Source organism: Panthera uncia, chromosome C2, assembly GCF_023721935.1.
Source record: "Panthera uncia isolate 11264 chromosome C2, Puncia_PCG_1.0, whole genome shotgun sequence".
Classification (NCBI taxonomy): domain Eukaryota; kingdom Metazoa; phylum Chordata; class Mammalia; order Carnivora; family Felidae; genus Panthera; species Panthera uncia.
Genome location: NC_064810.1, coordinates 5,933,697 through 5,958,501, shown reverse-complemented (window position 1 = coordinate 5,958,501; position 24,805 = coordinate 5,933,697). Strand labels below are relative to the sequence as shown.

General features: G+C 45.8%; 2 protein-coding genes across 9 annotated transcripts in view; one reads left to right on the top strand and one right to left on the bottom strand.

Annotated features, from left to right (window-relative positions):
• GET1 (guided entry of tail-anchored proteins factor 1) overlaps nucleotides 1-24,805 on the top strand; it is a 65,462-nt gene that overhangs the window by 19,947 nt on the left and 20,710 nt on the right. The gene's annotated exons all lie outside the window — the stretch shown is intronic.
• LCA5L (lebercilin LCA5 like) overlaps nucleotides 1,120-24,805 on the bottom strand; it is a 47,878-nt gene continuing 24,192 nt past the window's right edge. For 5 of the 6 annotated variants that reach the window (XM_049627839.1, XM_049627837.1, XM_049627841.1 and 2 more), the window contains 5 exons: nucleotides 23,168-23,305; nucleotides 9,804-9,885; nucleotides 7,744-7,847; nucleotides 7,439-7,556; nucleotides 1,120-1,831 (listed from right to left, as the gene is read on the bottom strand). In XM_049627839.1, coding sequence (XP_049483796.1) covers nucleotides 1,140-1,831; nucleotides 7,439-7,556; nucleotides 7,744-7,847; nucleotides 9,804-9,885; nucleotides 23,168-23,305 — 1,134 coding nt within the window. In that variant the 3' untranslated portion in view covers nucleotides 1,120-1,139. Of the gene's footprint in view, nucleotides 1,832-7,438; nucleotides 7,557-7,743; nucleotides 7,848-9,803; nucleotides 9,886-11,331; nucleotides 11,557-23,167; nucleotides 23,306-24,805 lie in introns of those variants that run through there. The other variant, XM_049627843.1, reaches the window with a different exon arrangement.

The following is a 24,805-nucleotide window of genomic DNA, read 5'->3' as shown; positions in this document are numbered from 1 at the left end:
GCGTCAGGCTCTGGGCTGATGGCTCGGAGCCTGGAGCCTGTTTCCGACTCTGTGTCTCCCTCTCTCTCTGCCCCTCCCCCGTTCATGCTCTGTCTCTCTCTGTCCCAAAAATAAATTAAAAAAAAAAAAAAATCAATGCAGGTAAAAAACAAAAAAAAAAAAATCAATGCAGGTAAGTAAGCTACTTAGCACTGGGAGTCCAGCCCCCATCTTGTCCCCACAGGAGATGCTGTCAGTATCCTGAATCTGTTAGGACGAGCGGCTGGCTGGAGTGGACAATGATTAGGCCCATATGCTCTTTCAGAACAAGATTAACAGAATATTAATGTGCGTGTGTGCAACCAGTAGAAATAAAAAGAGTGAATGTCAGGTGTACATGAGGAAAGTCACCACAAAGTCCTGGTTAACCGAATAGGAGAGCACTCAAAAATAATTTTCATGAAACCAAGCTTGGTAATCACTGTGCCTTTTTTTTTTTTTTTAAATAGAGTCTTCTGATCATATTGTTCCCTTTCACAGCTGCTTCCATGTTTTTTAGTTAAAACACAGTGTGATTGCTGAGAACATTGTTATATATGAGACGTGTGTGTTCTTGGTGACTAACTTGGTCTTATGAGCCATCGAGGCCCGTAGAATATGAAAGCCATGTAATCAGTTTTCCAAAAGATAATGGACGTGTTTCATTTGTAGAGAAAAAAAGATACAATTTTATATTTGAAATGTTTTCATTGGCTAATCACAATGGATATTTATTTATTTATTTATTTATTTTTAAGTGTTTATTTGAGAGAAAGGGCAGGAACAGGGAAGCGGCAGAGAAAGGGAGACAGAGAATCCCAAGCAGGCTCTGCACTGTTAGCGAGATGCCTGACGCAGGGCACGAACCCACAAACCATGAGATCATGACCTGAGCCGAAATCAGGAGTCAGACGCTTAACCAACTAAGCCACCCAGGTGCCCCTGGATTTTTAGAATTAGATTATAATAAAACAAAACCTTACTTATCCAGTCAGTCTAAGTACTACAACACACACACACACACACACACACACACACACACACACACACACTAACGTTGTAAGATGGAAGGCAAGTAAGAATGAGAATATCAAATCAGAATGTTAGGATAAGGCTTCTATTTAAATAATTATTTTCCTTTTCCCTTCGGTGGGGGAAGACGACTTGGAGTTTACCACAGTTACTTTAGAATCTCCAAAAGCATTGCTGGCCGAGGCCTGACCGGGAGGCGGATGGTGCGCCTTGCCTTCTGCAGTCTCCTCGGCCCCCCTGGGGGCAGCCGTGCTGGTCGGGTCATGTTTAAAGGCACAGCCTGACCCGAACAGTTCCTCCATGAGACTGCTTTTCTTCTCGCTGAAGGTGTCTTTTGCTTTGGGTCGGGAAGACTTGCCGAAAGAGGGTTCGTACCCGCTCACAGAACGTTCTGGTTTCGGTCCCTCCGCGAGCCCGTGGGCCTTGCCTGCGCCGGCCGGCCCCCCTGACGCGGGCAGGCCCAGATGCAGGTTCTCGGTGGCTTCCGTGAACAAGTAATGCTTTCTCTGCCGGAAGGGTATTTTGACGTTTGCAGCTACGTTTTTCTTGGGCCCCTCACCCTCGTCACTGACTTGCAGACTTCTGAACTCTTCCTTCACTGCGTCGTCTTCCCGCGTGTCCTCCCTGTCAGGGTGAGTCTCTTGAATTCTCTTTGGTGGCACTTCTTGTTCTTTGGGCACTAAAGTGGTTTTCTTCTCTTGATCTTCTTTTTTCTCCCTTTGTCTCTCAGGGTCCTCTGGAGGTGCTCGTACTTCCAAATGGTCCTCTTCCTTTGATAAATCTGTATGTGAGAAATAGTCTGTTTAGTGATCATTATTATTTTAAATGTGTAGTTATTATTTTTGAGAGAGAGAGATAGAGTATGGGGGGGCGGTGCAGACAGAGAGGGAGACACCGAATCCGAAGCAGGCTTCAGGCTCTGAGCTGTCAGCACAGGGCCCGACTCGGGGCTCGAACTCACGGACCATGAGATCATGACCTGGGCCGAAGTTGGACACTCAACTGACTGAACTGCCCAGGTGCCCCGATACCTCATCCTTTCTCAGGGAGAGGTCCCCATTCTAAAATTCTTATACTTAGATGACTCTCACATAGAGTTCTGCAACTGAGATCTTTCTTTTAGTTTCTACACCACCAGGTTGACTTGCTCGTGAGACATACCCACTGGAGACCCTGTGGGATCCTCAGAGTGGACAATTTCAAGACGGAACTCATCATCCCCATGCTGTGTGGGCTAACTTCCCCACCTGCCCCCACAGAGCTTCCCTACGTCCCCGTAGAATGGCTCTTATGGATGCACCTGCATCCACCTCTCACGTGCTCTGGCTTCCTGCTGGGTTGGGCTCATGGGAGGCACTGGCAGGAGACTGAAGGGCAGGTGGAAAATGGAATCTTCCTGTAGGCCCCGGGCGGAGCTGAAACGGACCGAGCTCTTCCTGCCACCATACTCTCGTTTAGTGGTTCTGTCGAATTTTCTCCCTTTGCACCTTGAGGCTCAGGGTGATGGCTCCGGCTGTTCCCGGCTCCGGGGTGCCTCCCCATCCGCGGCTGGTCTCCCCTGGCCTGTCCCGCGCCTCCAGAATCTTCTAACCCTCCTCTGTCCATCCCACCACGTGTGCTTCCTGTCTCCCGAAGACCCCAACACCTATCTCTCCCGTGTGTCCCTTCCCTTTACTGACTCCACGGATGGCATCAGCTCGCGGTCAGAACCCCAAGCCAGAAGCCGGAGACAGGCTTGTCTCTTTCCCTCACCCCACTGCCAGTAGACCCCCCAGTGCCATAACCTTTTCCTCATAGGTTGTCCTCATGGTCCCCTTTGGCTTAACAGAACCGTTCAAGTTGTGGGACTAAATGAATTTGCCACCGCGAGGTAGTCAGCCGCGTCACCTGCACTTTGGCAGAGACCCAAAGGCAGGCAGGGGAGTAGGAAAGCTTCGGCCGGAGAAAAGGAAGGGCTGCAGGCAGGCCCTGATGGGGGCGATAGGCCTGGAAGAGCCGTGGGCAGCTGGCAGTGGGGCCCCCTCAGCGATCGATTAATCAGGGGGTACGGATTCGCCTTTGTCTGGTTGCCGCCAAGGGGACAGAAGAACCAAAAACCAGGGAGGCGGCAGGTTATCCATCGAATCCTGGCCATTCTGGGCCAGCTGTTAGGGAAGTCCTCGCTTGGCCGCCTGGGTCGTTCCTAGAGGTGCCGTGTGACCGTCCAGCCGGCTGGCGTCCTGGGCTGCGGATTGTACCTGCCCAGCGGGAAAGGGTTTCCGGGGCTGGCCTGCTGCAGCCTGTGGGTCAGCTTCTACTTTTGTGTGCGGTCTGGCCATTTGCATCTTCAGTCTCTGGGGGTCATTGCCAGTTTTTACTAAACAGCGGCCCCAAAGCTGTTATGTTCCTGGTTATAAAGATAATATATCCTCCTGGAGAACAGTTTAAGCCAGCCAGGAAAGTATAAGGTATAAAGAAGAGGGCAAAAACCTCACCCCGGGTTCTTCCAGCAAGCGGTAGGCACCGTTAACCTTTTCTTTTCTTTTTTGTAAAAAATTTTTTAACGTTTATTTATATTTGAGAGAGAGCAAGAGAGAGAGAGACAGCATGAGCGGGGGAGGAGCTGAGAGAGAAAGAGGGAGACACAGAATCTGAAGCAGGCTCCAGGCTCTGAGCCATCAGTCCAGGGCCCGATGCTGGGCTCGAACCCACAAACTGTGAGATCAGACCGACTGAGCCACCCGGGCGCTCCTGTTTGGTGATCTTTAAATCCAGTGGGTTTCTATTTCAAGGTGGCACATGTAGCACACTTACTGACATCTCCCGACAGGCACATGAAAGGGACAACGAGAGGTGAGAAACCAAACGCATCCAACATTAGAACACAGGGGAAGGTGCCGATAACGAGTCTGAAATGCTCGGCTTTCCTAGAACATACCGGGTAAATAGATTTATGAACCCAAATTATGAAAGAAGAAGTAACATTTGCTAAGAAATTATCAGCGGATGTTCATCATTACCAGCTGGGTGTGGTACCAGTTAAAACAACGAGAGCATTTTTCACCCATCCAAGTGGGCAAGTGATTTCCAGGTTCGGTGAGAATATAGGGAAATTGGAACTTCCGGGTCCCCATTGGTGGGTGTGTCAATGGTACAGCGTTTTCTGGATGGCGACATGGTCAACAACTTGGCTTCTAGGACCGAACGCGATAAACACACACCCAGGATGTGTACTGCGGCATGGTTTGGTCATGGTGAAGCGTCCCAGGTGTCTGTCGAGGGGTCACGGTTACAGAAACCATAGCACGTGCCGTCGAGGGGGTTCCGGGCGGTGGTTACAGGGAATGGGCTGTGTACACGTGAGCTGACGGGGAAGGACGTTCACAGTGTGTTGTTAATGGAAAAGCCACTTGAAGGCGAACTTCCCCGGTCCTTCCCCGGGCACTCGGGAGGCCCTGCCCTCTGCCTCCCGAGGACGGGCCGCCCATTTGGGACGGACAATGGGGACAGTGGCACACGTGCACAGAGTTGGAGGATTTTCTCGCATGAACACACTGAGAAATAAAATTACTCGTTTTGATCCAGGGAACTAGGAATTCTAGCAAGAGAAGTTGTTTTAAGAATTCGTGGTGAGGGAAGAAGCCAGCAGACTCTAGTTAATTCTAAATGACCGTTAGCTGTGCCCTGTGATACTTGACGCAGATGTGAACGAGTTGGGGGAGACTGCTCATTTTGCGCCTCTGCTGTTCCCAGCCCTGGTCTGTCACCTTCCCCCCTGGCTGGGGTGGGAGGCTCCTTCCGGCTGCACGGCAGCCCACGGAGGCGGGTCTGGTCCCTCCTTGACTCGAATCCTGGCATGGCTCCCCGTCTCCCCCCCGGAGAGAAGGCCCGTGTGCCCAGCATGCTACAAAGCTGTACCACATCTGGCCTCCCTTCCCCTCTCCTCGGCTCCCCCCGCCCCCACCCCGTGACATCTGTCCTCCGGGCCATGGGGTCTTGGCCTGGAATGCTCTTCTCGGGGGTCCGCGTGGCTGGCCCCTTCCCCCCGCCCCACCGCAGCTGCCCTTCCCTAGCCTCCTCTGTTCCACTTGTCTTCCCACCCTCACTTCACGCCCTCAACCTACTGCACACCTTACTTGTTTTACACAGTGTCTGTCTGTCTGCGCTAGAGCGGACACATGTGCGGGCAGGGCGGTTTGTCTTCATCGCTGTACCCCCAGTGCCCAGGGCAGTACCCAGGGCACAGTATATGCTCAATGGACATTTGTCAAATGAACGGATGAAGTTTCTAGGAGAATACGAATTACAAACAGACTAAAGGACAAGCGGAAAACTTAGACCAGTGACCCCAGGAGGAAGTGAAAATGGAGTTGTTGGCTTCTGCCCACTGCACCAGACACTTTACAGGTGGCTTTACAGGTGAGTCGTGCCAAGCCTTTGTGCTATTGAAACGTGTTCTAGGGGCGCCTGGGTGGCTCAGTCAGTCAAGCGTCCAACTTCAGCTCAGGTCATGATCTCACAGTTCATGAACTCGAGCCTTGCGTCAGGCTCTGTGCTGACGCCTCGGCCTGGAACCTGTTTTGGATTCTGTGTCTCCCTCTCTCTGCCCCTCTCCCAATCATGCTGTCTCTGTTTCTCTCTCTCTCAAAAATAAATAAACATTAAAAAAAAAAAAAAAGAAACATTCTAAAGCCAGTCTGGCCCTACACCAAAGGTGTGGCCCCTCCAGAGCCTCTCCTGAAGCCCCCCACTCTGCCGAGGGGGAGCAGGTGACCCGGGGCCCTGGGGGACAGTTCTCTCACGGTGATTGTGCTCACCCGGCCGTGAGGGACTCCGCATTCCCCTGCAGCAATACTGTGGCATGCACGCAGTGGGGCAGTGCCTTTAAAATTCAGGAGGGAAATCATCTCCAGCCTAGAAGTTTCTTTCTAGCCAGTTATTAATCAGGTACGAGGGCAGAATCACGTCTCCAGGTGAAGGTAAACACATTCCCCCACATGCACCCATTCCCAAGATGTGGCTCTCAGAGATGATGGCACTGGCCAAGGAGGAGGAGGATGTGGTTTAGGAATAAGACCTAGCAGAGGAGGGGGTGACAGGAGCCTGCAGGGGAAGGGAGGTCCCAGCACGATAGCTGCGCGCCAGAGGCAGAGGGCGACCAGCCCGGATGCAAAGAGGCTGAAGCATCAAGGGCTGGTGTCACCGGGATCCCTGCTCTGCAAAGCTCCCGGGCCCCCGATGTCCTCGGCCCGTCCTGCCCGTGGCCCGATGAAGGTGCTGCCCTCTCCATCATGAGTGGCAGCCTGGGTTGGCTGGGGACTCTCATTCCACCCCCCAGGAGCGTTCTGCTGGGACCTCCCCCCAGGAGCTGGAGGTGAGTGTGCTGATCTTAGCACAGGGAATTCGGACTGGCCCTGTCGCAGAGTGTAGATGCCACGGCTCCGGTGCTCCCCAGCCTCCCAGGGAGCTGCGTGGCCTCCTCGGTGCTCCCGGAGGAGCATCCTGGGAGGCTGAAGCCAGTCTGTGTGCATCTTCTCCTGGAGTCTTCATGTCAAGTCTTCGTTAGCGGGAGTGTCGCCCTCTACGCAGCTGGGTTTGGGTTTGCTACTCAGTTTGTCAGAATGGGACATACTGTTTAAAGATGTGTACGAGGACAGGACATGGGGAGGAACAGCAAGGGAGTGACCGGCAGCAAACTGAAGATGTTGGTGGTTTTCTGGTGGGCGGGAGGCGGGGAAGTGCTTAGGAAGGGCCCACGCGTGTTCTGGGCAACACTAACGTCCTAGCTCTTTTTAAATTAAAAAAAAAAAAAAAAATTTTTTTTATTTTGGAGAGAGCGAGTAGGGGAGGGCGGCAGAAGGGGAGAGAGAGAAAGAATCTCAACAGGCTCCATGCTCAGCACGGACCCCGACGTGGGGCTCCATCCCACGACCCCAGGATCATGACCGTAGCTGAAATCAGGAGTTGGATGCTCGACCGACAGAGACGCCCAGGTGCCCCCAAATGACCTAGTTCTTAAGCAGGAGAATGGCCACACAGGTGTTCATTTCATAATAATTCTTTATGTTGTATGATTTTTCCCCCCTAATTTTTGGGAAGGTGCACGCAGGGACGCAGGGGAGGGGCAGAAAGAGGGGGACAGAGGATCCTAAGCAGGCTTTGCACTGACAGGCTGACAGCAGCGAGCCCGATGTGGGCCTCGAACTCACAAACTGCAAGATCATGACCTGAGCTGAATGAAGTCAGATGCTCAACTGACTGAGCCACCCAGGCACCCCTGTATGTATGTGTTTTATGTGTACTTTCACACACACACACACACACACACACACACACACACACACACTAATTCACACCTTAAAAAGATCAGGTAAGAGTAAAGGACACTTTTAAAAGCAGTTAAAATTACCTTCGTATTTTTTCTTGGACTCCTCTTGGTTTGGTAGTTTGCTGATACAGGGAGGAACCGCACAGGTCATTCCGGTGGATTTTTCTTTATGACCAATGTTTCCAGTTGTCTTTTTACCCTATAATTTAGGAAAGCAGCAAAAAAAAAAAAAAAAAAAACCAAAAAACATTTTTTTGGGTACAGATAGTTTTAAATTGTATTTTATTCATTGAATACAAATACTTTCTGTGTAGAGTAAGAGACTGTTCATAGTCTATTTTTGTAAAGATATGTTTAGACACTGCAAGAATTCAAATTTGTTGTACCTTAGTTGTCAAAGATGGGACATCTTCTGATTTTTGGGTTTCCTGGTGTTTCATGCTTGTAAACAAAAAACTTCTGTCTGCTTGTACGGATTTTGTTGAAGAAACTGCAGAACAGGTACATTATGTGTAAGGAACATATTTTACGTGTGGGTGCAATATTGACTTTACAGAGAAAATAACACATTCGTTGTGTAAAACAAAGTATACCAGATATTAAAATTTTTTCTTCCAATATATGTTTAACATTTGCCAGTTTCCTTTCTTCCCTATCATTTTGCCTGTTTTGTCTTGTTTTGGGGCCACCAAGGTTGCGCGAATCAAAGTGTTAGGCTCCAGAGCGAGGAGGCTTTAGGCTAGGTCCACGTTGCTCTGGGAGGACATGCTGTCCCCGCCACAGACACACAGTCGTGAGGGAGTGAGTCACAGGGACGTCCTGCGTCAGGGCTCTTGGTAACCAGCGGTTAGATCGTCCACCGCTAAATCTATACCTCACTTTCCTCAAAGTGTTATCCCATGTAAATGGCCCCATGGCTGGTACGATCATCTCTGCTGGCTGTTGTTCTGGATTACACAGCAGAAGCAAACAAAGGAAGGCGAGAAAATGTCAAGGTTGTTGCCTTTATTTATGTATTTATTTAAAGCAGGCTGCACACCCAGGATGGAGCCCAGTGCAGGGCTTGAACTCATGACCTTGAGATGGCGACCTGAGCTGAGATCAAGAGTCAGGTGCTTAACCAGCGGAGCCACCCCGGTGCCCCTGAAATTACTGCCTTTAAAAGTGAGCACGTAGTGACTTTTTCTACCAAAACAGGGTGTTTCTATTGTACCTCTTCTGAGCCAAGCCTGATGCTGGCAGATCTGGGGGGTGGCGGTGGGGGGGTGGGGGGAATAAGTACACCCCATCTTGAAGGAAAAGTACTACTCAGCAATGAAGAGGGACACACGGATGATGGCAGCAGCAGCATGGGTGAGTCTCCGAAGCATTAGGCTGGACACGAGAAGCCGACCGAATAGCACGTGCTGTGTGATCCCACCTATGGGAAACTTGAGAACAGGTAAACGAAGCTGCTGTGACAAGGGAAATAAATCAGTGGTTGTCCCAGGGACAAGGACAGGGACTCGTGATGGCAGGGGGCGTGTGGGTGGCCTCCTGAGCAGGGAGAGGTTCTGCACTGACTGGTCAAAACCTGCTGAATTGCATACTTAAAATGGGTGCATTTTGGGGCATCTGGGAGGCTCAGTCAGTTGAATGTCCGACTCGGTTTCAGCTCAGGTCATGATCTCAGGTTTCGTGGGATCGAGCCCCACGGGCCCTGTGCTGGCAGTGCGGAGCCTGCTTGGGATTCTCTCTTTCTCTCTCTCTCTCCCCCCCTCTCCCTCCCTCCCTCACTCTCTCTCTGCCCCTCCCCTGCTTGGTCTGTCTCTCTAAAATATATATATAATATATATAAATATATATATATTTAATATATATAAATATATACAAATGTACAAATATAAAATATATAAAATAAATATATTAATAAAATAAATTATAAATTAATTATATAAATACATATAAACATATATTTAAAATATATATTATATAATATATATGTAATATATAATATATATTTAATTATATAATATATAATTATAATCATAATTATATATATTATAATATAATATATATTATATATAAATATATATAATTATATATACTATAATTATATAAAATATATATTATCTATATATATTAAAAAAAAACAAGCCACACACTAAGAGATGCGCTTGGAAAGTTCACTGTCTGCCAGACACTCTCCTCCAAGCCGGAAGGTGGCCCTCTCACTCCGCCTGCAGAAAGGGCACGAGGGACTGAGCAGAGGCTGGGAGGACCAGGGAGCACGTGCAGTCCCTCCTACCTGTTCCCCCATATCGCAGCTCATTGTTCTTCTGGAATCACAAAATGTTTCAATGCCTAATAAACTGATGTTTTTAAAATACCCATTATTTCCGTGATATAAAGTAGGAACATAGGACTACATACTTACAAGTAGATTTTGAGCAAAAATAAAGCGTACCTGTCGGATAATCTTTGTCATGTAAATGTTTAAGTATCCGATTCGCATAGATGTTCCTGATTTCAAGCTCTCGGTCCTTCTCCTAAAGAGAACCACAATACCAATCTCTCTATAAATACTTGCTTTTAGCAGCCTGGATTTCTTCTATAAAACACGTTGAGCAAGCTCAGCATTCTTTGAATAAACTCTGTAGATGCTGGCAGGAACAGAAATAGGCCATATCCTTCTAGATCATCCCCGACACCAAAAAGTACCTTGTAACAGAGCAACAAACCATTGTGATGGGGACAGTACTGCTGAGGGGTTTGCAAGCCAGCTGCCCTCACTGCAGGTTCTGTCCCCCCGGGTCTGCGCCGTGAAGTTTGCTGGCTTTTCTCGTGGTCCAGGACAGCCACTAGCCACGCTGTGGTCTAAACTAATTAAAATGAAATGCACCGTTCAGTCCCCCGTGGCACTGCCCATATTTCCAGTGCTCAGTGCTGCACATCTCTGGTGGCCACATGACTGCACGGTGTGGTAGAACATTCCCACGTGGCACGAGGTTCGACGAGACAGGCCTGTGTTTCGACAGTACGAGTGCAGGGTGGGTAAAGCCTAGAACAAAGGCATCACTGTCCAGCTTTAAATGTCAGGATTGACTTTTTAAAGTCTTGGCAAAACAGGGGCGCTGTGTGGCTCCGTCAGTTAAGTGCCCAACTTCGGCTCAGGTCATGATCTCACGGCTCGTGAGTTTGAGCCCCGCGTCAGGCTCTGTGCTGACAGCTCGGAGCCTGGAGCCTGTTTCAGATTCTGTGTCTCCCCTCTCTTTCTGCCCCTCCCCTGCTCATGCTCTGTTTCTCTCAAAAATTAATAAACATTAAAAACTTTTTTTTTAAAGTCTTGACAAAAGTTTTGAAATCCTGGCTTGTTGAGGGAAAAAAAAAAGATTTCATTAAGCACCAAACACTCCTCTTACACATGCACCAAGAGGCCAGCCTGTTAGACTCAAGACCACTGAGTTTTAGTCAAAACCACAGTCAAAAGGAGTGGGCACTGGTGCCTGGGTGCTTCAGCCAATTAAGCATCTGACTCTTGATTTCAGCTCAGGTCATGATCCCAGGGTCGTGAGATCGAGCCCCGTGTTGGGCTCTGCCCTGAGTTTGGGGCCTGCTTAGGACTCTCTCCCTCTGCCCCTCTCCCCCATCCCTTTAAAAACACAAAAACGGAGTGGGTATATATGAGTTAAGGCTGTCTTCTGTATGGTTAGACAGAAAGGGTCAGAGGAACGGGCCCAGAGAAGGAGGGTAGAGATAGGAGGAAGGGAGAGAGAAAGAGAAATCAGATGGGGTTCTGGGCTCCCTGTGCCCCTCAGGGATATTAGGAAGGTGAAGAAACAAGTCTGAAGTTTGGAAAAGTCTCAGCGCAGGAGGCCTTGGTGTGGCCTGGGACATTCAAAGCCCGCGGTCAAGCCCCCCTTCAGCGTGGAGCCAGAGTAGTAATGCATTGCCAGTGGTAAGTTGAAAGGGCAGACACGCCATCCAGGCAAAGGGCCAAAGAGAGCACTTCACTCACTTCCACAAGGAGTGAGACCCAGAGAGGGGACGGGAGCAGAGGGAAGAGCGAGAGCCAGGGAGCCTGCTTCCGAGTCTTCAACGTTACTGACCCAGGTGATCCCACAGCACGGGCTCTGGGACCGACCGTCGAGCCAAGGATCCGATGGCACCTCAAGGCATTGGCATCGACAGACAACAAGCGAAGATGGCCGAGATCTGACCTACAGAGCAGAGGCCATGAGCGTCACCGGCCACGTTCAGTACATGCCACACAGGTCCCGGGCACCCCACTAGTTAGGACCAGTCACTCCTCAGACTAGGGCAAGAGGTTCCAGAGGGTCAGGGGACTCTTTCTCCTTTTACCAACAGGGTAACGGGTGTGCACCCGCTCTTAACGCTAGATGCTGTCTCCACCAAGAGACGCTGCAAGTCTCAGAGACAACCTAAAATGGGGCCAGTTTTGATTAGAACAGACTGAGACAAGCTTCTGCCTAGTCTCCGTGTCCATCCCTATGCCCACCTCCAACTTGTGGGAACGGGGCTCATAAGGAAGTATGGTTCAGTTATGGAAACTAAAAATGTTACATATTTGTGCACATCTGAGTTGGAATGGGCAGGTTTTGTACTGATTTCATTTTTAATGTTTATTTATTTTGATGGAGCACGAGTGCATAAGTGAGAGAGACAGAGTGCAGAGAGAGAGAGGGAGAGAGAGAATCCCAAGAGAATCTCTGCACTGATGTGCGGAGCCTGACTTGGGGCTCAATCTCACGGACCCATGAGATTATGACCTGAGCCGAAGTCCAACCCTTAAGCGACTGAGCCACCCAGGCGCCCCTGTACTTATTTTAATCATAAAATTAATTTACTGTCGGGGCACCTGGGTGGCTCAGTCGGTTAAGTGTCCGACTTCGGCTCAGGTCATGATCTCATGGTTCATGGGTTCGAGCCCCGCGTCGGGCTCTGTGCTGACAGCTCAGAGCCTGAAGCCTTCTTCCGATTCTGTGTCTCCCTCTCTCTCTGCTCCTCCCCTGCTCGCACTCTGTCTCTCTCTCCCTCTCAAAAATAAATAAACATTAAAAAAATTAAAAAATTAATTTATTATCAGAGGTACATAAATGGATACAATATGAGAATATTAGCCTTTTCTAGAATTTCAGTTTCTAGGAGCAAAAATATCAGTATATTTCTCTTTTTCTTTCTTTTCTTGTAATAACACCTCACTTAGCAAGATAGAACGGTAATGGTGACAGTTTATTACCTGAAGGTGGCCAAGTTTATCTGGATATTATGTTTTTTTTAATTTTTAAAAATGTTTATTTATTTTTGGCAGAGAGAGAGAGAGACAGAGCATGAATGGGGAGGGTCAGAGAGAGAGGGAGACACAGAATCTGAAACAGGCTCCAGGCTCCGAGCTGTCAGCACAGAGCGCGACACGGGGCTTGAACTCATGAACTGTGAGATCATGACCTGAGCCGAAGTCGGACACTCAACCGACTGAGCCACCCAGGCACTCCTGGATATTATGTTTAAGAAGAATATAGTGTAGAACATCTTAGAAAGTTTTTTTTTTTTTACCCCCCACTGGTTAAGACAAGAAAGATTTTGATGTTTAGAGGGGCAAGCGTTGATCGTCTGGAAAATCCAGTTACTTATTTTGATCCAGGCTGGTTCCTTGGAGGGTCTAGCATGTGCATCAGCAGCAGAGAGCAGGAAGAAGGCAGATAAGAAATGCTGGCTGACGGGTGACAGGTGCAGGGCTGGCTGGGGGCAAAAGGGAAGGACAGTCCTCCCTCAGGCCTGGAACAAAGGTTCAAGTCTGGATGCTGTCCACAGACCTGGGTCCAAGATCAAAGACAACAGGTTCAGAACACAATCCAGGATACTTGTAGTTGAGGTCAGTCAGTTAATCAAGTGAAAAAGTACTGGGGCGCCTGGGTGGCTCAGTCGGTTAAGCGTCCGACTCTTGATTTTGGTACAGGTCATGATCTCGCGGTTCATGAGTTCGAGCCCCAACAGGGCTCTGCGCTGACAGTGTGGAACCTGCTTGGAATTCTGTCTGCCCTTCTGCTGGTGTGCAATAAATAAACATTAAAAAAAAAAAAAACAATAAGAAAAATCCACATGTAGGAATGCTCATGGCATGTTTGTGGAATATTCATAGGAAAGAGGACTCACCAGCTCCAAGGTTATCAGGTCAGAGTTCGGTGGAGGTTGGGTCATGGTGGGGAACCATGTTAAAAGAGCAGGGCAGATGGCTTCCAAAAGACAGACAACAATGTCTACATAGACAGTGCCAGTTTGGCAAGGGTGAGCTTGTAGCCTGGATGTAGGGTAGAGTTGCAGTACCTCATTTGGGAGCCGTGGAGGACTGATATTTACCCCTTTACTTTGGCCCATTTTCTGGAAAGAGAACAGTGTCTAGAATTGGTGTTGGATGACTTCGAAAATGAGTTTCAGAGTACCAAAACAGAAACTTTGATCTTTGGGACCATGCCTTCCCGAGCTCAGGTGCTAGTGATTTATGTTAATGTGGCAGATTGCATTTTCTCAGAATTGCTTCAGCAGTATTTCCGGTCCCATATGCTCTTCCGGAAACTTGTGACTCCCCATGAAGAGGTAGAATCTATTGCTCCTCCCATGGTGCCACCTTGACAAAGGGAATGGGGTGGAAGAGATGCTGTGTGATTGGTTCTCTTTCTGTCTGTATCTCCCCACTCTGCTCCTTGGAACCTGGCTGCCATGTTGTGAGGAAGCCCACACCACATGGGGAGGCCACATGTGGGCGGTTCTGGCCAACACCCCAGTTGCCGTCTCAGCTGTTGGTTGACACCAACTGCAGACATACGTGCGAGACTTTAGAGCACTCCAGCCCCAGCCTTTGAACCACCTTAGTTGATGTCAAGAGTGGCGGAGATGGGCTAACCCCTGCCAGATTGTGGATTCGTGAGCAAAATTAATATTGTCATTTCTTTTTTTTCTCCTTTTTTTGAAGTAGGCTTCATGCCTAGCGCAGAACCCAGTGTGGGGCTTGAAGCCAGCACCCCAAGATCAACACCTGAGCTGAGATTAAGAGTTAGATGCTTAACTGACTGAGCCACCCAGGTGCCCCCCAGTATTGTCATTTCTTTTTTTAATTTTTTTTTATTTTTTAATGTTTAACAGAGCATGAACAGGGAAGGGGCAGAGAGAGAGGGAGACACAGAATCCAGACTCTGAGCTGTCAGCACAGAGCCCAACACAGGGCTCGAACTCATAAACCGCAAGATCATGACCTGAGCCAAAGTCGGACGCTTCACCGACTAAGCCACCCAGGCGCCCTAGTATTGTCATTTCTTAAGCCACTAGGTTGTGGAGTAATATCTTATGCAGCCATAGTGATTGGAACAGTCAGGTTACTAACACATCCTTAAAGGTTCCATCCCTTTATTCCTTGGGTCAGTACCCGGGATAACCATGAAGTATAAAAGTCTATCTTATTTTTCCTGCTGAAACAGGACTGTAAGGGGGTAGGAGTATATCCTGAATGAGGAAGAAATTATAGGTGATAGGCCATGGGTTGAATGATTTGCATTATGGGAAATGATCCAGTAGATTGTTTTAAATTCTTTTGTATAGCACACTCCCTCGGCATCTTCTTTTCCTTCATGTGTTTTTCATCTGTCTTCTGGCTCTGTTTTGGGGAGATTTCCTCAATATCCCTAGATTTTCCTTATCTGCCAGCTCTTTTACTGAATTTTGTATGATGGAATTATCTTTGTAAATTTTCACTTACTGTTTTCTGATTTTTTTCCCATTTTCGTAACATTCTTATTTTATGGGCACACAGTATCGTCTCTTCTGCATATTAAACTAAGCCTACAGGGTGGGCTGGTCTGCTTGTCATTCTTGTTCTTTCTTCACGATGCTGGAGCCTGGATTATTTTATTAATCTACTGTTTTGTGTGGATATTCATTTCTGTAGTTAGGCTTCTTTCCTGAACGGAAAGGCTGGCTCTGGGTAAATCAGTGGGACTTGCCGACTGCCAGGTTTCACTCTGAGGGGAGTCATTTGACTAAGTGCCTCCCATATTCCAGAATTTCCCCTTGGAAGGGCATTACCTGGGATACTGGCATTTACCCCAGGTGTCCCAGCCCCATTTCTTCTCAAGTCTTTCATTCACAGCCTTTCTGCGTGATGGAAAATGCTGGACTCTGATGCTGTGAGTCCTGTTGAGAGGGCAGTCAGGTGAGATTGATGACCCAGTCCCCTGTGCTCAAGTGTCTCTTGCTCCTGTGTTCCCCGGGGCAAATGCTTCTCCAAGCACCTCATGCTGTGGCTTCTTCTGCTCTGTGACACCCATAGAGATGCTTCCACCTGTTTTCTGTCTTCAACAAATGTCCCCAAATCTCTACTGTTGGCTGGTGACTTTCCCCAGCTCTTTGCTTCTGTGGGTCCACTTTCTGTCCTTCACTGATCACTTCTGTGGGGTTCTGACGGGAGGGAAGTTACAGAGAGTCTGTCATCACCAACGATTGAGGCCAGAGCGAACAAGGTCCTTCTCAGGCCAAACCAGAGTCCCTGTCTGTCTGCGATTCTGATTTCACGCATATGGGTGTGGCTGGGGCAGTGGAGTGTTCAAAGCTCCCCAGATGATCAACGTGTGGCCACGTTTGAGGACCATGGTTTCAACCAAATGTGAAGACAGCTGCCCCAAGGCTCCGCTCCTGCTGTCCACTTGTATTGATTCTGAGCTTGGGGTTTCTCTCCCTGTTCCTGTTAAGTCACCAGCAATTGTTTTGCACTGTTACTTAGGTTGTGATTATTGGTGTCTGGTTTCTCGATCAATCCGAAACATTGTTTTTGATCTTTTTATCTTCCAGAAATTCTTTGGAAGTTCTGGTACGATCATGGTATCCTTTCTGGAGTTATGGGTTATTGCTTTAAAATATGTTGTGTGTCATTCCCATGGGGTTGTGGCAGGAAGAGATGAAAAGTGTGTATTTAGCTCGTCTTCTTGACCTGGTTCAACTCTTTAGGGCATAAAATATGTAACTTTTCTTATTTTTCCCTTTGAAAGGATTTTATTATAAAAAATGTCAAACATACACAAACGTAGAGAAAATAGTACAGTGAATCTCCATGAACCAGTGAGCCAGCTTCACTAATGAACAACTCCTACCCTGTCTGTCTCTCTCTACACACCGCCCTCTGATCCCGTTCCCCAGCTATGAATTATTTTGAGGCAAATCCTAGACAACATAAATTTAATCTGTAAGTATTTCACTATGTATTTATAGGAGACAACGGCATCCCTTTTAAAGCCTAACCACAGTATGAACATTTCACCTACCAAAAAAAAAAAAATAATAATGATCCCTTAATATAAACATCCAGTTTGTTTCACATTTTTCCAACTGTCTAATAATTTTTAAATATTTCATCTATTTATTTATTATTTTTTAAATGTTTATTTGTTTTTGAGAGAGAGAGACAGAGCACGAGCAGGGAGGCTAAGAGAGAGATGGAATCCGAAGCAGGCTCCAGGCTCTGAGCTGTTAGTCACAGAGCCTGACGACGGGCTCGAACTCACGCACTCTGAGATCATGACCCGAGCCAAAGTCAGATGCCCAACTGACTGAGCCACTCGGGCGCCCCATAAAGTGTTTATTTATTTCCGAGAGAGAGAGAGAGAGAGAGAGAGAGAGAGAGAGTGTGAGTGGGGGAGGGGCAAAGAGAGAGGGGAACAGAGTGGAGAGGGCTCCGTGCTGACAGCAGGAAGCTCCATGCAGGTCTCAAATTCACAAACCAGGAGATCACGACCTGAGCTGAAGTCGGACGCTCAACCGACTGAGCCACCCAGGGGCCCCTGTCCTATAATTTTTTTTTTAAGTTTGCTTGAATCAGAATCCAAACAAGGTCCAAAACATTGAGATTAATAGGTCTCTTAGTCTTTAAAAAACCTTGTTTGTATACAGCTTTCTTGATATTATTCAGGTACCATATAATTTTCCCTTTCAAATTGTACAATCCAGTGGGTTTTCTATTTTTTTTTTTATTGTGGTAAAATGCACAGAACATAAAATTCACCATTTTAATCGTTTTAAGTGCCCAGGTCAATGGCATTAAGTACACTGTCACGCAACCATACCCACTGATCACCTCCAGTGATCTCCCCGGAACTTTTATTTATTTTTTATTTTTATTTTTTTATCTCCCCGGAACTTTTATTTAAACTGAAACTCTATCCCCATGAAACACTGACTCCCATTTTCCTTCTCCCAGCTCCTGGCAACCACCACTACACTCTGTCATTATGATTTTGACTATAGACTAGAATAATACAGGATTCGTCTTTTTGTGACTGGCTTATTTCATTTAGCATAATGTTCTGGAGGTTCATCCATGTTGTAGCAGGTGTCAGAATTTCCTTCCTTTTTAAGCTGAATAATACTTCATGTGTGTGTGTGTGTGTATATACACACACATTATATTTATCCACTCCTCTGTTGACGGTCACTCGGGTACCTTCCACATTTTAGCGATTGTAAATAATGCTGCTGTGAACGTGGGGGGACGAATATCTCTTCAAGACCCTGCTTTCCATTCTCTTGGGTATAGACCTAGTGGAATTGTGGGATCATACACATTTTTCATTTTTTGAGGAACCTCCATACTGTTTTCTATAGTGGCTGTACCATTTTACATTCCCACCAATGGTGCCCAAGGGTTCCAATTTTAACACATTCTTCTCAATACTTTTCTTCCTTCCTTCTTTTCTTCTTCTTCTTTTCTCTTTCTTTCTCTTTCTTTCTTTCTTTCTTTCTTTCTTTCTTTCTTTCTTTCTTGTTATTATTATTTTATAGTAGCCATCCTAACGACTGTGAGGTGGTATTTCCTCACAGTTTTGATTTGCATTTTCCCAGCATTCAGTTGAGCATCTTTTCACATGCTTATTGGCCATTTGTAGTTCTTCTTTGGAGAAATGCTTAAGTCCTTTGCCCATTTTTGAACTGGGTTGTTTGGTTTTTTTTAGTTGTTGAGGGTTTCTCATAATCTCTTTTACTCTATAAATTCCTCCCTCATCTCTTTTGCTTTGATTCGCTATTTGTTTGCTGTAGAAACTGGGTTGTTTGTGCTGTAGAGTTTCAGATGGCCTGATGTTGCTGACTGCATCCCTGAGGTTTTACCGTGTTCCGCTGCCCCTATATTTCTTTTCGATCTAAATGTTTGACCACCGGGTGCCTGGCCGGCTCGGTTGGTAGAGTGTGCAACTCTTGATCTCGGGGTTGTGAGTTCCAGCCCCGGGCTGGGTGTAGAGAGGACTTAAGAAAAATAATCTTGAAAACAAATATTGGATCACACCTGGGTATGATTTTTTGGGCAAGAACCCACTGTAGGTGGTGGTGTGTACGTCAGTTAGCAAGTACATAGTGTCTGCTGGCTTCTCTTGTCATGCTACGAGCCACCGACAACTTGGATCCCCTAACTCACTGGGACTTCCAGAACAGTGGTACTCTAATCCTCTCCTTCCTTTTTCGGTAATTGGAATGCTCTTATAAGGAGGCTCTTCCCTCCTCACAAACTATTTGGTCGCTCTGAGAATAGGAAAGGTAGAAAGAATTGTTTCTTTGCCTTTATTTACCAGTCTTCGAAATAGTGTGCTGGTATCTTAGTATTCTCTAAAGGTGACTCATCACTGAGGTGTTTTGTTTTGTTTTTTAAAGTATCATTATGGACATTTGGATGTCTATATATTTGATGAGATTCAATCCACGGAGTTACTTCACTGATCCTCAGATTACCCCATCTTTGGCCAATAAGAACCAATCTTAGGTGGCTCCTGATATTATACTATTAGTTCTCTGTAGTTTCCTTGCTTTTGTAGGACAGTATGTCCCAGGCTCATGCAGTATATTTCATGTTCCAGACCTGAGATTTTTTTTTTTTTAAGGTGCCTTGGTTCTTTTTAGTGTGGTATGGAATTTAAAGACTATAATCTGGGCACTAGGGCTATTCAATGTTAATGGGCTGGTCATATTAGAATATATGTATTTATTTTTAGTTCTGGAGGCTGGGAAGGCCAAGATCAAGGTGCTGGCAGGCTGGCAGATTTAGTTCTGGGAGGGCCTTCTTTCTTTTTTAGATTTTATTTTTGAGTAATCTCTACACCCACCATGGGACTCAAACTTACAACCCTGAAATCAAGAGTCACACGCTCTACCAAAAACTGAGCCAGCCAGGCGCCCCATTGTATTTATTTTTAAATTAAAAAAAAAAAAATTATTTTTGAGACAGAGACAGAGACAGAGCATGAGTGGGGGAGGGGCAGAGGGAGGGAGACAGAATCCCAACAAAGCAGGCTCCAGGCTCTGAGCTGTCATCACAGAGTCCGACGTGGGGCTCGGACCTACAAACCATGAGATCATGACCTGAGCCGAAGTTGGACGCTTCATCAACTGAGCTACCCAGGCACCCCTATTTATTTTTAAAGATAAATTATATCATAAATGCATACTTTCACTTCAGTTCACAAACAAGACTATAGGATTTTTAAAAAATGTTTATTTATTTATTTTGGGAGAGAGATTGAGCAGTGGAGGGGCAGGGAGAGAGGGAGACAGAAATCCCAAGCAGGCTTTGCATTGTCAGTGCAGAGCCCAACACTGGGCTTAAATCCACAAACCGTGAAATTGTGACCCAAGCCGAAATCAGGAGTCAGATGCTTAACCAACTGAGCCCCCCAGGTGGTCCCCCAGGACTACAGGATTTTTATTGACCTCATCTTACTTCTGTATTTTCTTTCTTCCATCCCCAAATCCTAGTTCTCAATGACACCAACATAATTCATCGTGTGTTTCATCCCATAGGATAAACACAACAGCTTCAAAATAACCATGCCCACACTATAATCAAGAATGTATTTCACTAGGCACATGCGGTGAAATTAACAAGTTTTAAGTCTCTTGGAATGGTGTCTCTGACAATTTTGCTGCCACTGGAATTTACAGTGGGTTGTTTTCATTTGATTTTTGATTTTTAGGGAATGCTTTTCCATTTTTCCTTTTGCATTTCATTCTGCTTCATAATTATGCAAGCCATTTGGTGATTCCACAATTTGATATGGTTCTAAAATCAAATCTACCAAAAAGATATTCAAAGAGAGGCACCTGGGTGGCTCAGTCAGTTAAGCATCTGACTTTGGCTCAGTTCATGATTTCACGGTTTGTGAGTTCAAGCCCTGCATCGGGCTCTGTGCTGAAAGGGCAGAGCCCACGTTGGGTCCTCTGTCTCCCTCTCTCTCTGCCCTTCCTTTGCTCTCTCTCTCTCTCAAAAATAAATGTTAAAAAAAAAAAAAAGATATTCAAGGAAATCTAGGTTCTACAATCACCCCTTCTGATCTGTTATCTCCCTACTTTCGTTGTTACCCCACTATTCCTTTTCTTTTAAAAACATAAATAAAAATGTGGATATATTTGTATTCCTTCTGTTTTTTAATTTAACTTTATTTTTTACTTTTAAAAATTTACATCCAAATTAGTATATAGTGAAGCAATGATTTCAGTAGATTCCTTAATGCCCCTTACCTATTTAGCCCATCCCCCCTACCACAACCCCACCAGCAACCCTGTTTGTTCTCCATATTTTGTTTTGTCCCCCTCCGTGTTTTTACATTATTTTTGTTTCCCTTCCCTTATGTTCATCTGTTTTGTCTCTTAAAGTCCTCATATGAGTGAAGTCATATGTTTTTTAAATTTTTTAAATGTTTCTTTAATTTTGAGAGAGACAGAGCACGAGCAGGGGAGGGGCAGAGAGAGGGGCAGAGAGAGCCCAGACGTAGGGCTCGAATCCACAAACCATGAGATCGTGACCTGAGCCAAAGTCAGCCGCTTAACCGACTGAGCCACACAGGTGCCCCAATAAATAAATCCTATAAAAAATTTTTAAATGTGCTTTAAAGATAAGAATTAAAAATATTTATTTTTTTCAGACTTTTGCTATCTTTCTGCCTTCAAGATTTCTAAAATGGCCAACAAGTTGGAAAAAACTAGATAAACACTTAAGAAATACAGCTCTTTCAAGCCTCAACTAGCAAATCTTAAGTTTGATTCTTTAAGACAAGAATCTTTAACTTTTTTATGACAAGTAGAGAATTCAGATTTCCCAGGAGCCTGGAGAGCACTCAGAGGCAGGGAAAGGATATTAGGAGAGAAAGCTGGGGGGGTGGGGAGGTGGAGAGAAAGTTGGATGTAAATTTTCCCTTTGCAAAGCAGGAAGAGAGTTCGGTTTCTTTCTTCCCTAGAGTCTCAGGTAACTTCAGAGAGAAAAGTATGCCAGAAAATGGGTGTGGCCATAGCAACTAGCTTAGAAATCTAACAGAAGAGTCTTCAAGAACCACTAGTCAAGGCAAACACACCCACATATATGGAGACACTATCAAAGAATTTTAAAATAAAGTTTGTGCTTTCATATGCAATGATATGCATATAAATACTATGCAATCATTAAAACACAATTTTGAAAGGGGAAATGCTATTTTAATACTTAATGAAATACTTAATGAAAAAGAAGATGCAAAATTCTATATGCAGTAAGATCCAAATTTATTTACAAAAAAAAAAAAAAAGTAAATATACCTCTGTGAAATATACATTTCTGTGCATCTGTAGAAAGGAATGGGGACTCTTTACATTATAATATGGTAATCTCTAGGATATATGGATAAGTGAAAACAGGAAGACAGAGGAAACAGGAGGAATTTAAAAACAGGAGGAATAAAGGAGCACCTGGGTGGCTCAGTCAGTTAAGCATCTGGCTCAGGTCATGATCTTGCAGTTCCTGAGTTCGAGCCCCGTGTTGGGCTCTATGCTGATAGCTCAGAGCCTGGAGCCTGCTTTGGATTCTGTGTCTCCCTCTCTCTCTGCCCCTCCCATGCTCATGCTCTGTCTCTCTCTCTCTCAATAATAAATAAATGTTAAAAACACTTTAAATAAAATGTTTATTTATTTTTGAGAGAGAGAGAGACAGAGGGTGAGCAAGGGAGGGGCAGACAGAGAGGGAGACACAGAATCCGAAGCAGGCTGCAGGCTCCGAGCTGTCAGCACAGAGCCTGACACAGACTTGAACTCACAAATGGTGAGATCACGACCTGAGCTGAAGTCGGCCACTTAACCGACTGAGCCACCCACGTGCCCCTAAAGCACACTTTAAAAGACAGTTTTGCAAGCATTTCCAAGTAGATTTTATTTATTATTTTAATGTTTCTTTTTATTTTGAGATAGTGTGAGCAGGGGAGGGGCAGAGAGAGAGGGTAAGAGAGAGAGAATCCCAAGCAGGGTCCGTGCTTAGCATGGAGCCTGCTAAACATGGAGCCTGACACTGGGCTTGATCTCACAACTATTAGATCGTGACCTGAGCCAAAATCAAGAGTTGGGCACTTAACCAACTGAACCAGCCAAGGCGCCCCAATTCAAGCACGCCTTAAAGTGAATTTGTGGGCCATTAAAATGACTCTAAATATTTTAATGATGTAATTTCCAAATTTGAAAACTTAGTTTGGCTTCCATTAAGATGGTAACGAAATACAGTAATATTAATTCATGGGATGAAGTGGGGGTGGAAACAGGAAGTTTTGTTAATGAAGAGTGTAGAGCTTTAACTTCTAGTGACAGCACACGCTCACCAGGCTGTGAACCCACCCTGGTAATTTCAGATCCTCTATCTGTTCCAATGGTCTAGGGAAAAAGTTAATTTGAGAAAGATTCCCAAAGTTAAATAATTTAAAGAATAGCTCTGATATTTTGGGAAGCAGAACTGAACAAATTTTGTTACATTTTGCTTTAAAGAAGTACCTTAAGTTTTTGTTGAAGGCGTTTTATTTCCATTTGCAGAGTCCTTGTAGCTGCCTGGGCTGCTAACGTCTTCCGGTTCTCAGTGGCCAACTGCCGATTAAAGACTCTATTGTTCAGCCTCAACTGTTTTTCCAAGCTCTGAAAACAGTATATATTTTAACTCTTCTGTAACCAATGTAGTATTGTTAACAAAGTTCAACTGTAATGGAACTAACTGCATTTACGAGAAGTGCACGGTTTTAACTTAATACAACTTTAGCGCACGGCCGGTGCAGGGGACATATGTTAGAGCTGAACATAACCACACGCACAAATACAAAAGCCGAAAAACCCACATATCCCAACTCTAGAGAATAAATATGTTTGGAACCCAATGATTTCACACCCCTGATTTTGATTAAAAACATAACCTTTGAACACTTCCTGAAAATTAATAAATATAACCAACGCCATGCTTTAAAACTCAACCCGGGTGGCTGTGCCAACTCCAAGACCTGCTAACGCCGCAGGTGCGCACCGGGCCCTGGCCCGCCTTGTCCGCCGGGGGGCGGGCCAGCAGGAGGGCAGCCGCGCATGCGTGAGTCTCGTCCCGGAAGCTCCCGCAGGGGTCACAGCCCCGCCCCTTCCCCCCGGGATAAAGGAATTCCCTGTCAGGGATTGCCTCCCCAGGGATAAAGGAATTCTCAGACCAGGAGAGGTCGGGCAGCTGCAGGCCATCCGTGCCCAGGGCTCACTGGTGCGCGGGCACCTCCTCAGCAGTTTTTTTGCAGAACTCTTTGATCTGGACTTTGACAGAGGCTTGACCAAAAGGCCTTTTCTTTCCTTTTTTCTTTTTTCCCATTAAGTGCATTTCCCCCCATATTAATATTAATACTCTGCCATTAAAGAAAAGTGGGCAATATGGTAAGCTGAAAGGATGAAATAATCAGTAAAAATCCCAGTCCCCAAAGTATTAACACTAAAGAAAAATACCGACATGTTTTGTTTGGCTCATCGACATTTTCTCCCCCAGCAAATGCCCTACAACCAACCAAATTTCTCACACAACCAAGTGCTTCTGATAAGAAAAGGGTTCTTGAATTCTTTTTGGTTTTGGTTACAGCTACAAAAAACATGAACTAATTCACATGTATACATAAAAAATAGGTAGGTGAGATACAACCACATTTACTTGCTAACACGGGTCCGCTATTAACATAGGAGGCCAAATAATCGGACTTTTCTATATTATTTATGTGACTGAAAATGCGGCTGCTCATCATTTTCTGTAGTTCACATATCCACTTCGTGGGAGGAAGTTCTCCTTGAAAATAGAGGACTTTTACCAAAGAAGAAATAAATAATAAGGAAGTGGATGAAATGAACTTGATATTTTCTTATTATTTCAAGTTTGTAAAAAATACTTGCCTCTCACCATCATTTAAATAATAAGGAATTACACAGTAACCTAATTTTATTTATGTTTATGTCCGTAGAGACCAAGAACTAACACACAGAAAATTCTCAGTATAATCAGGATGTTCCCCCAAATCATCCCTCATAGAGCAGTCTCCAAGACTTTGACACCCACGTGCTATTCTAGAAAGTCAGCCCATTCACTAGATGATTTTAATTCCTTCCCCCCCCCCCCCCCCCCCC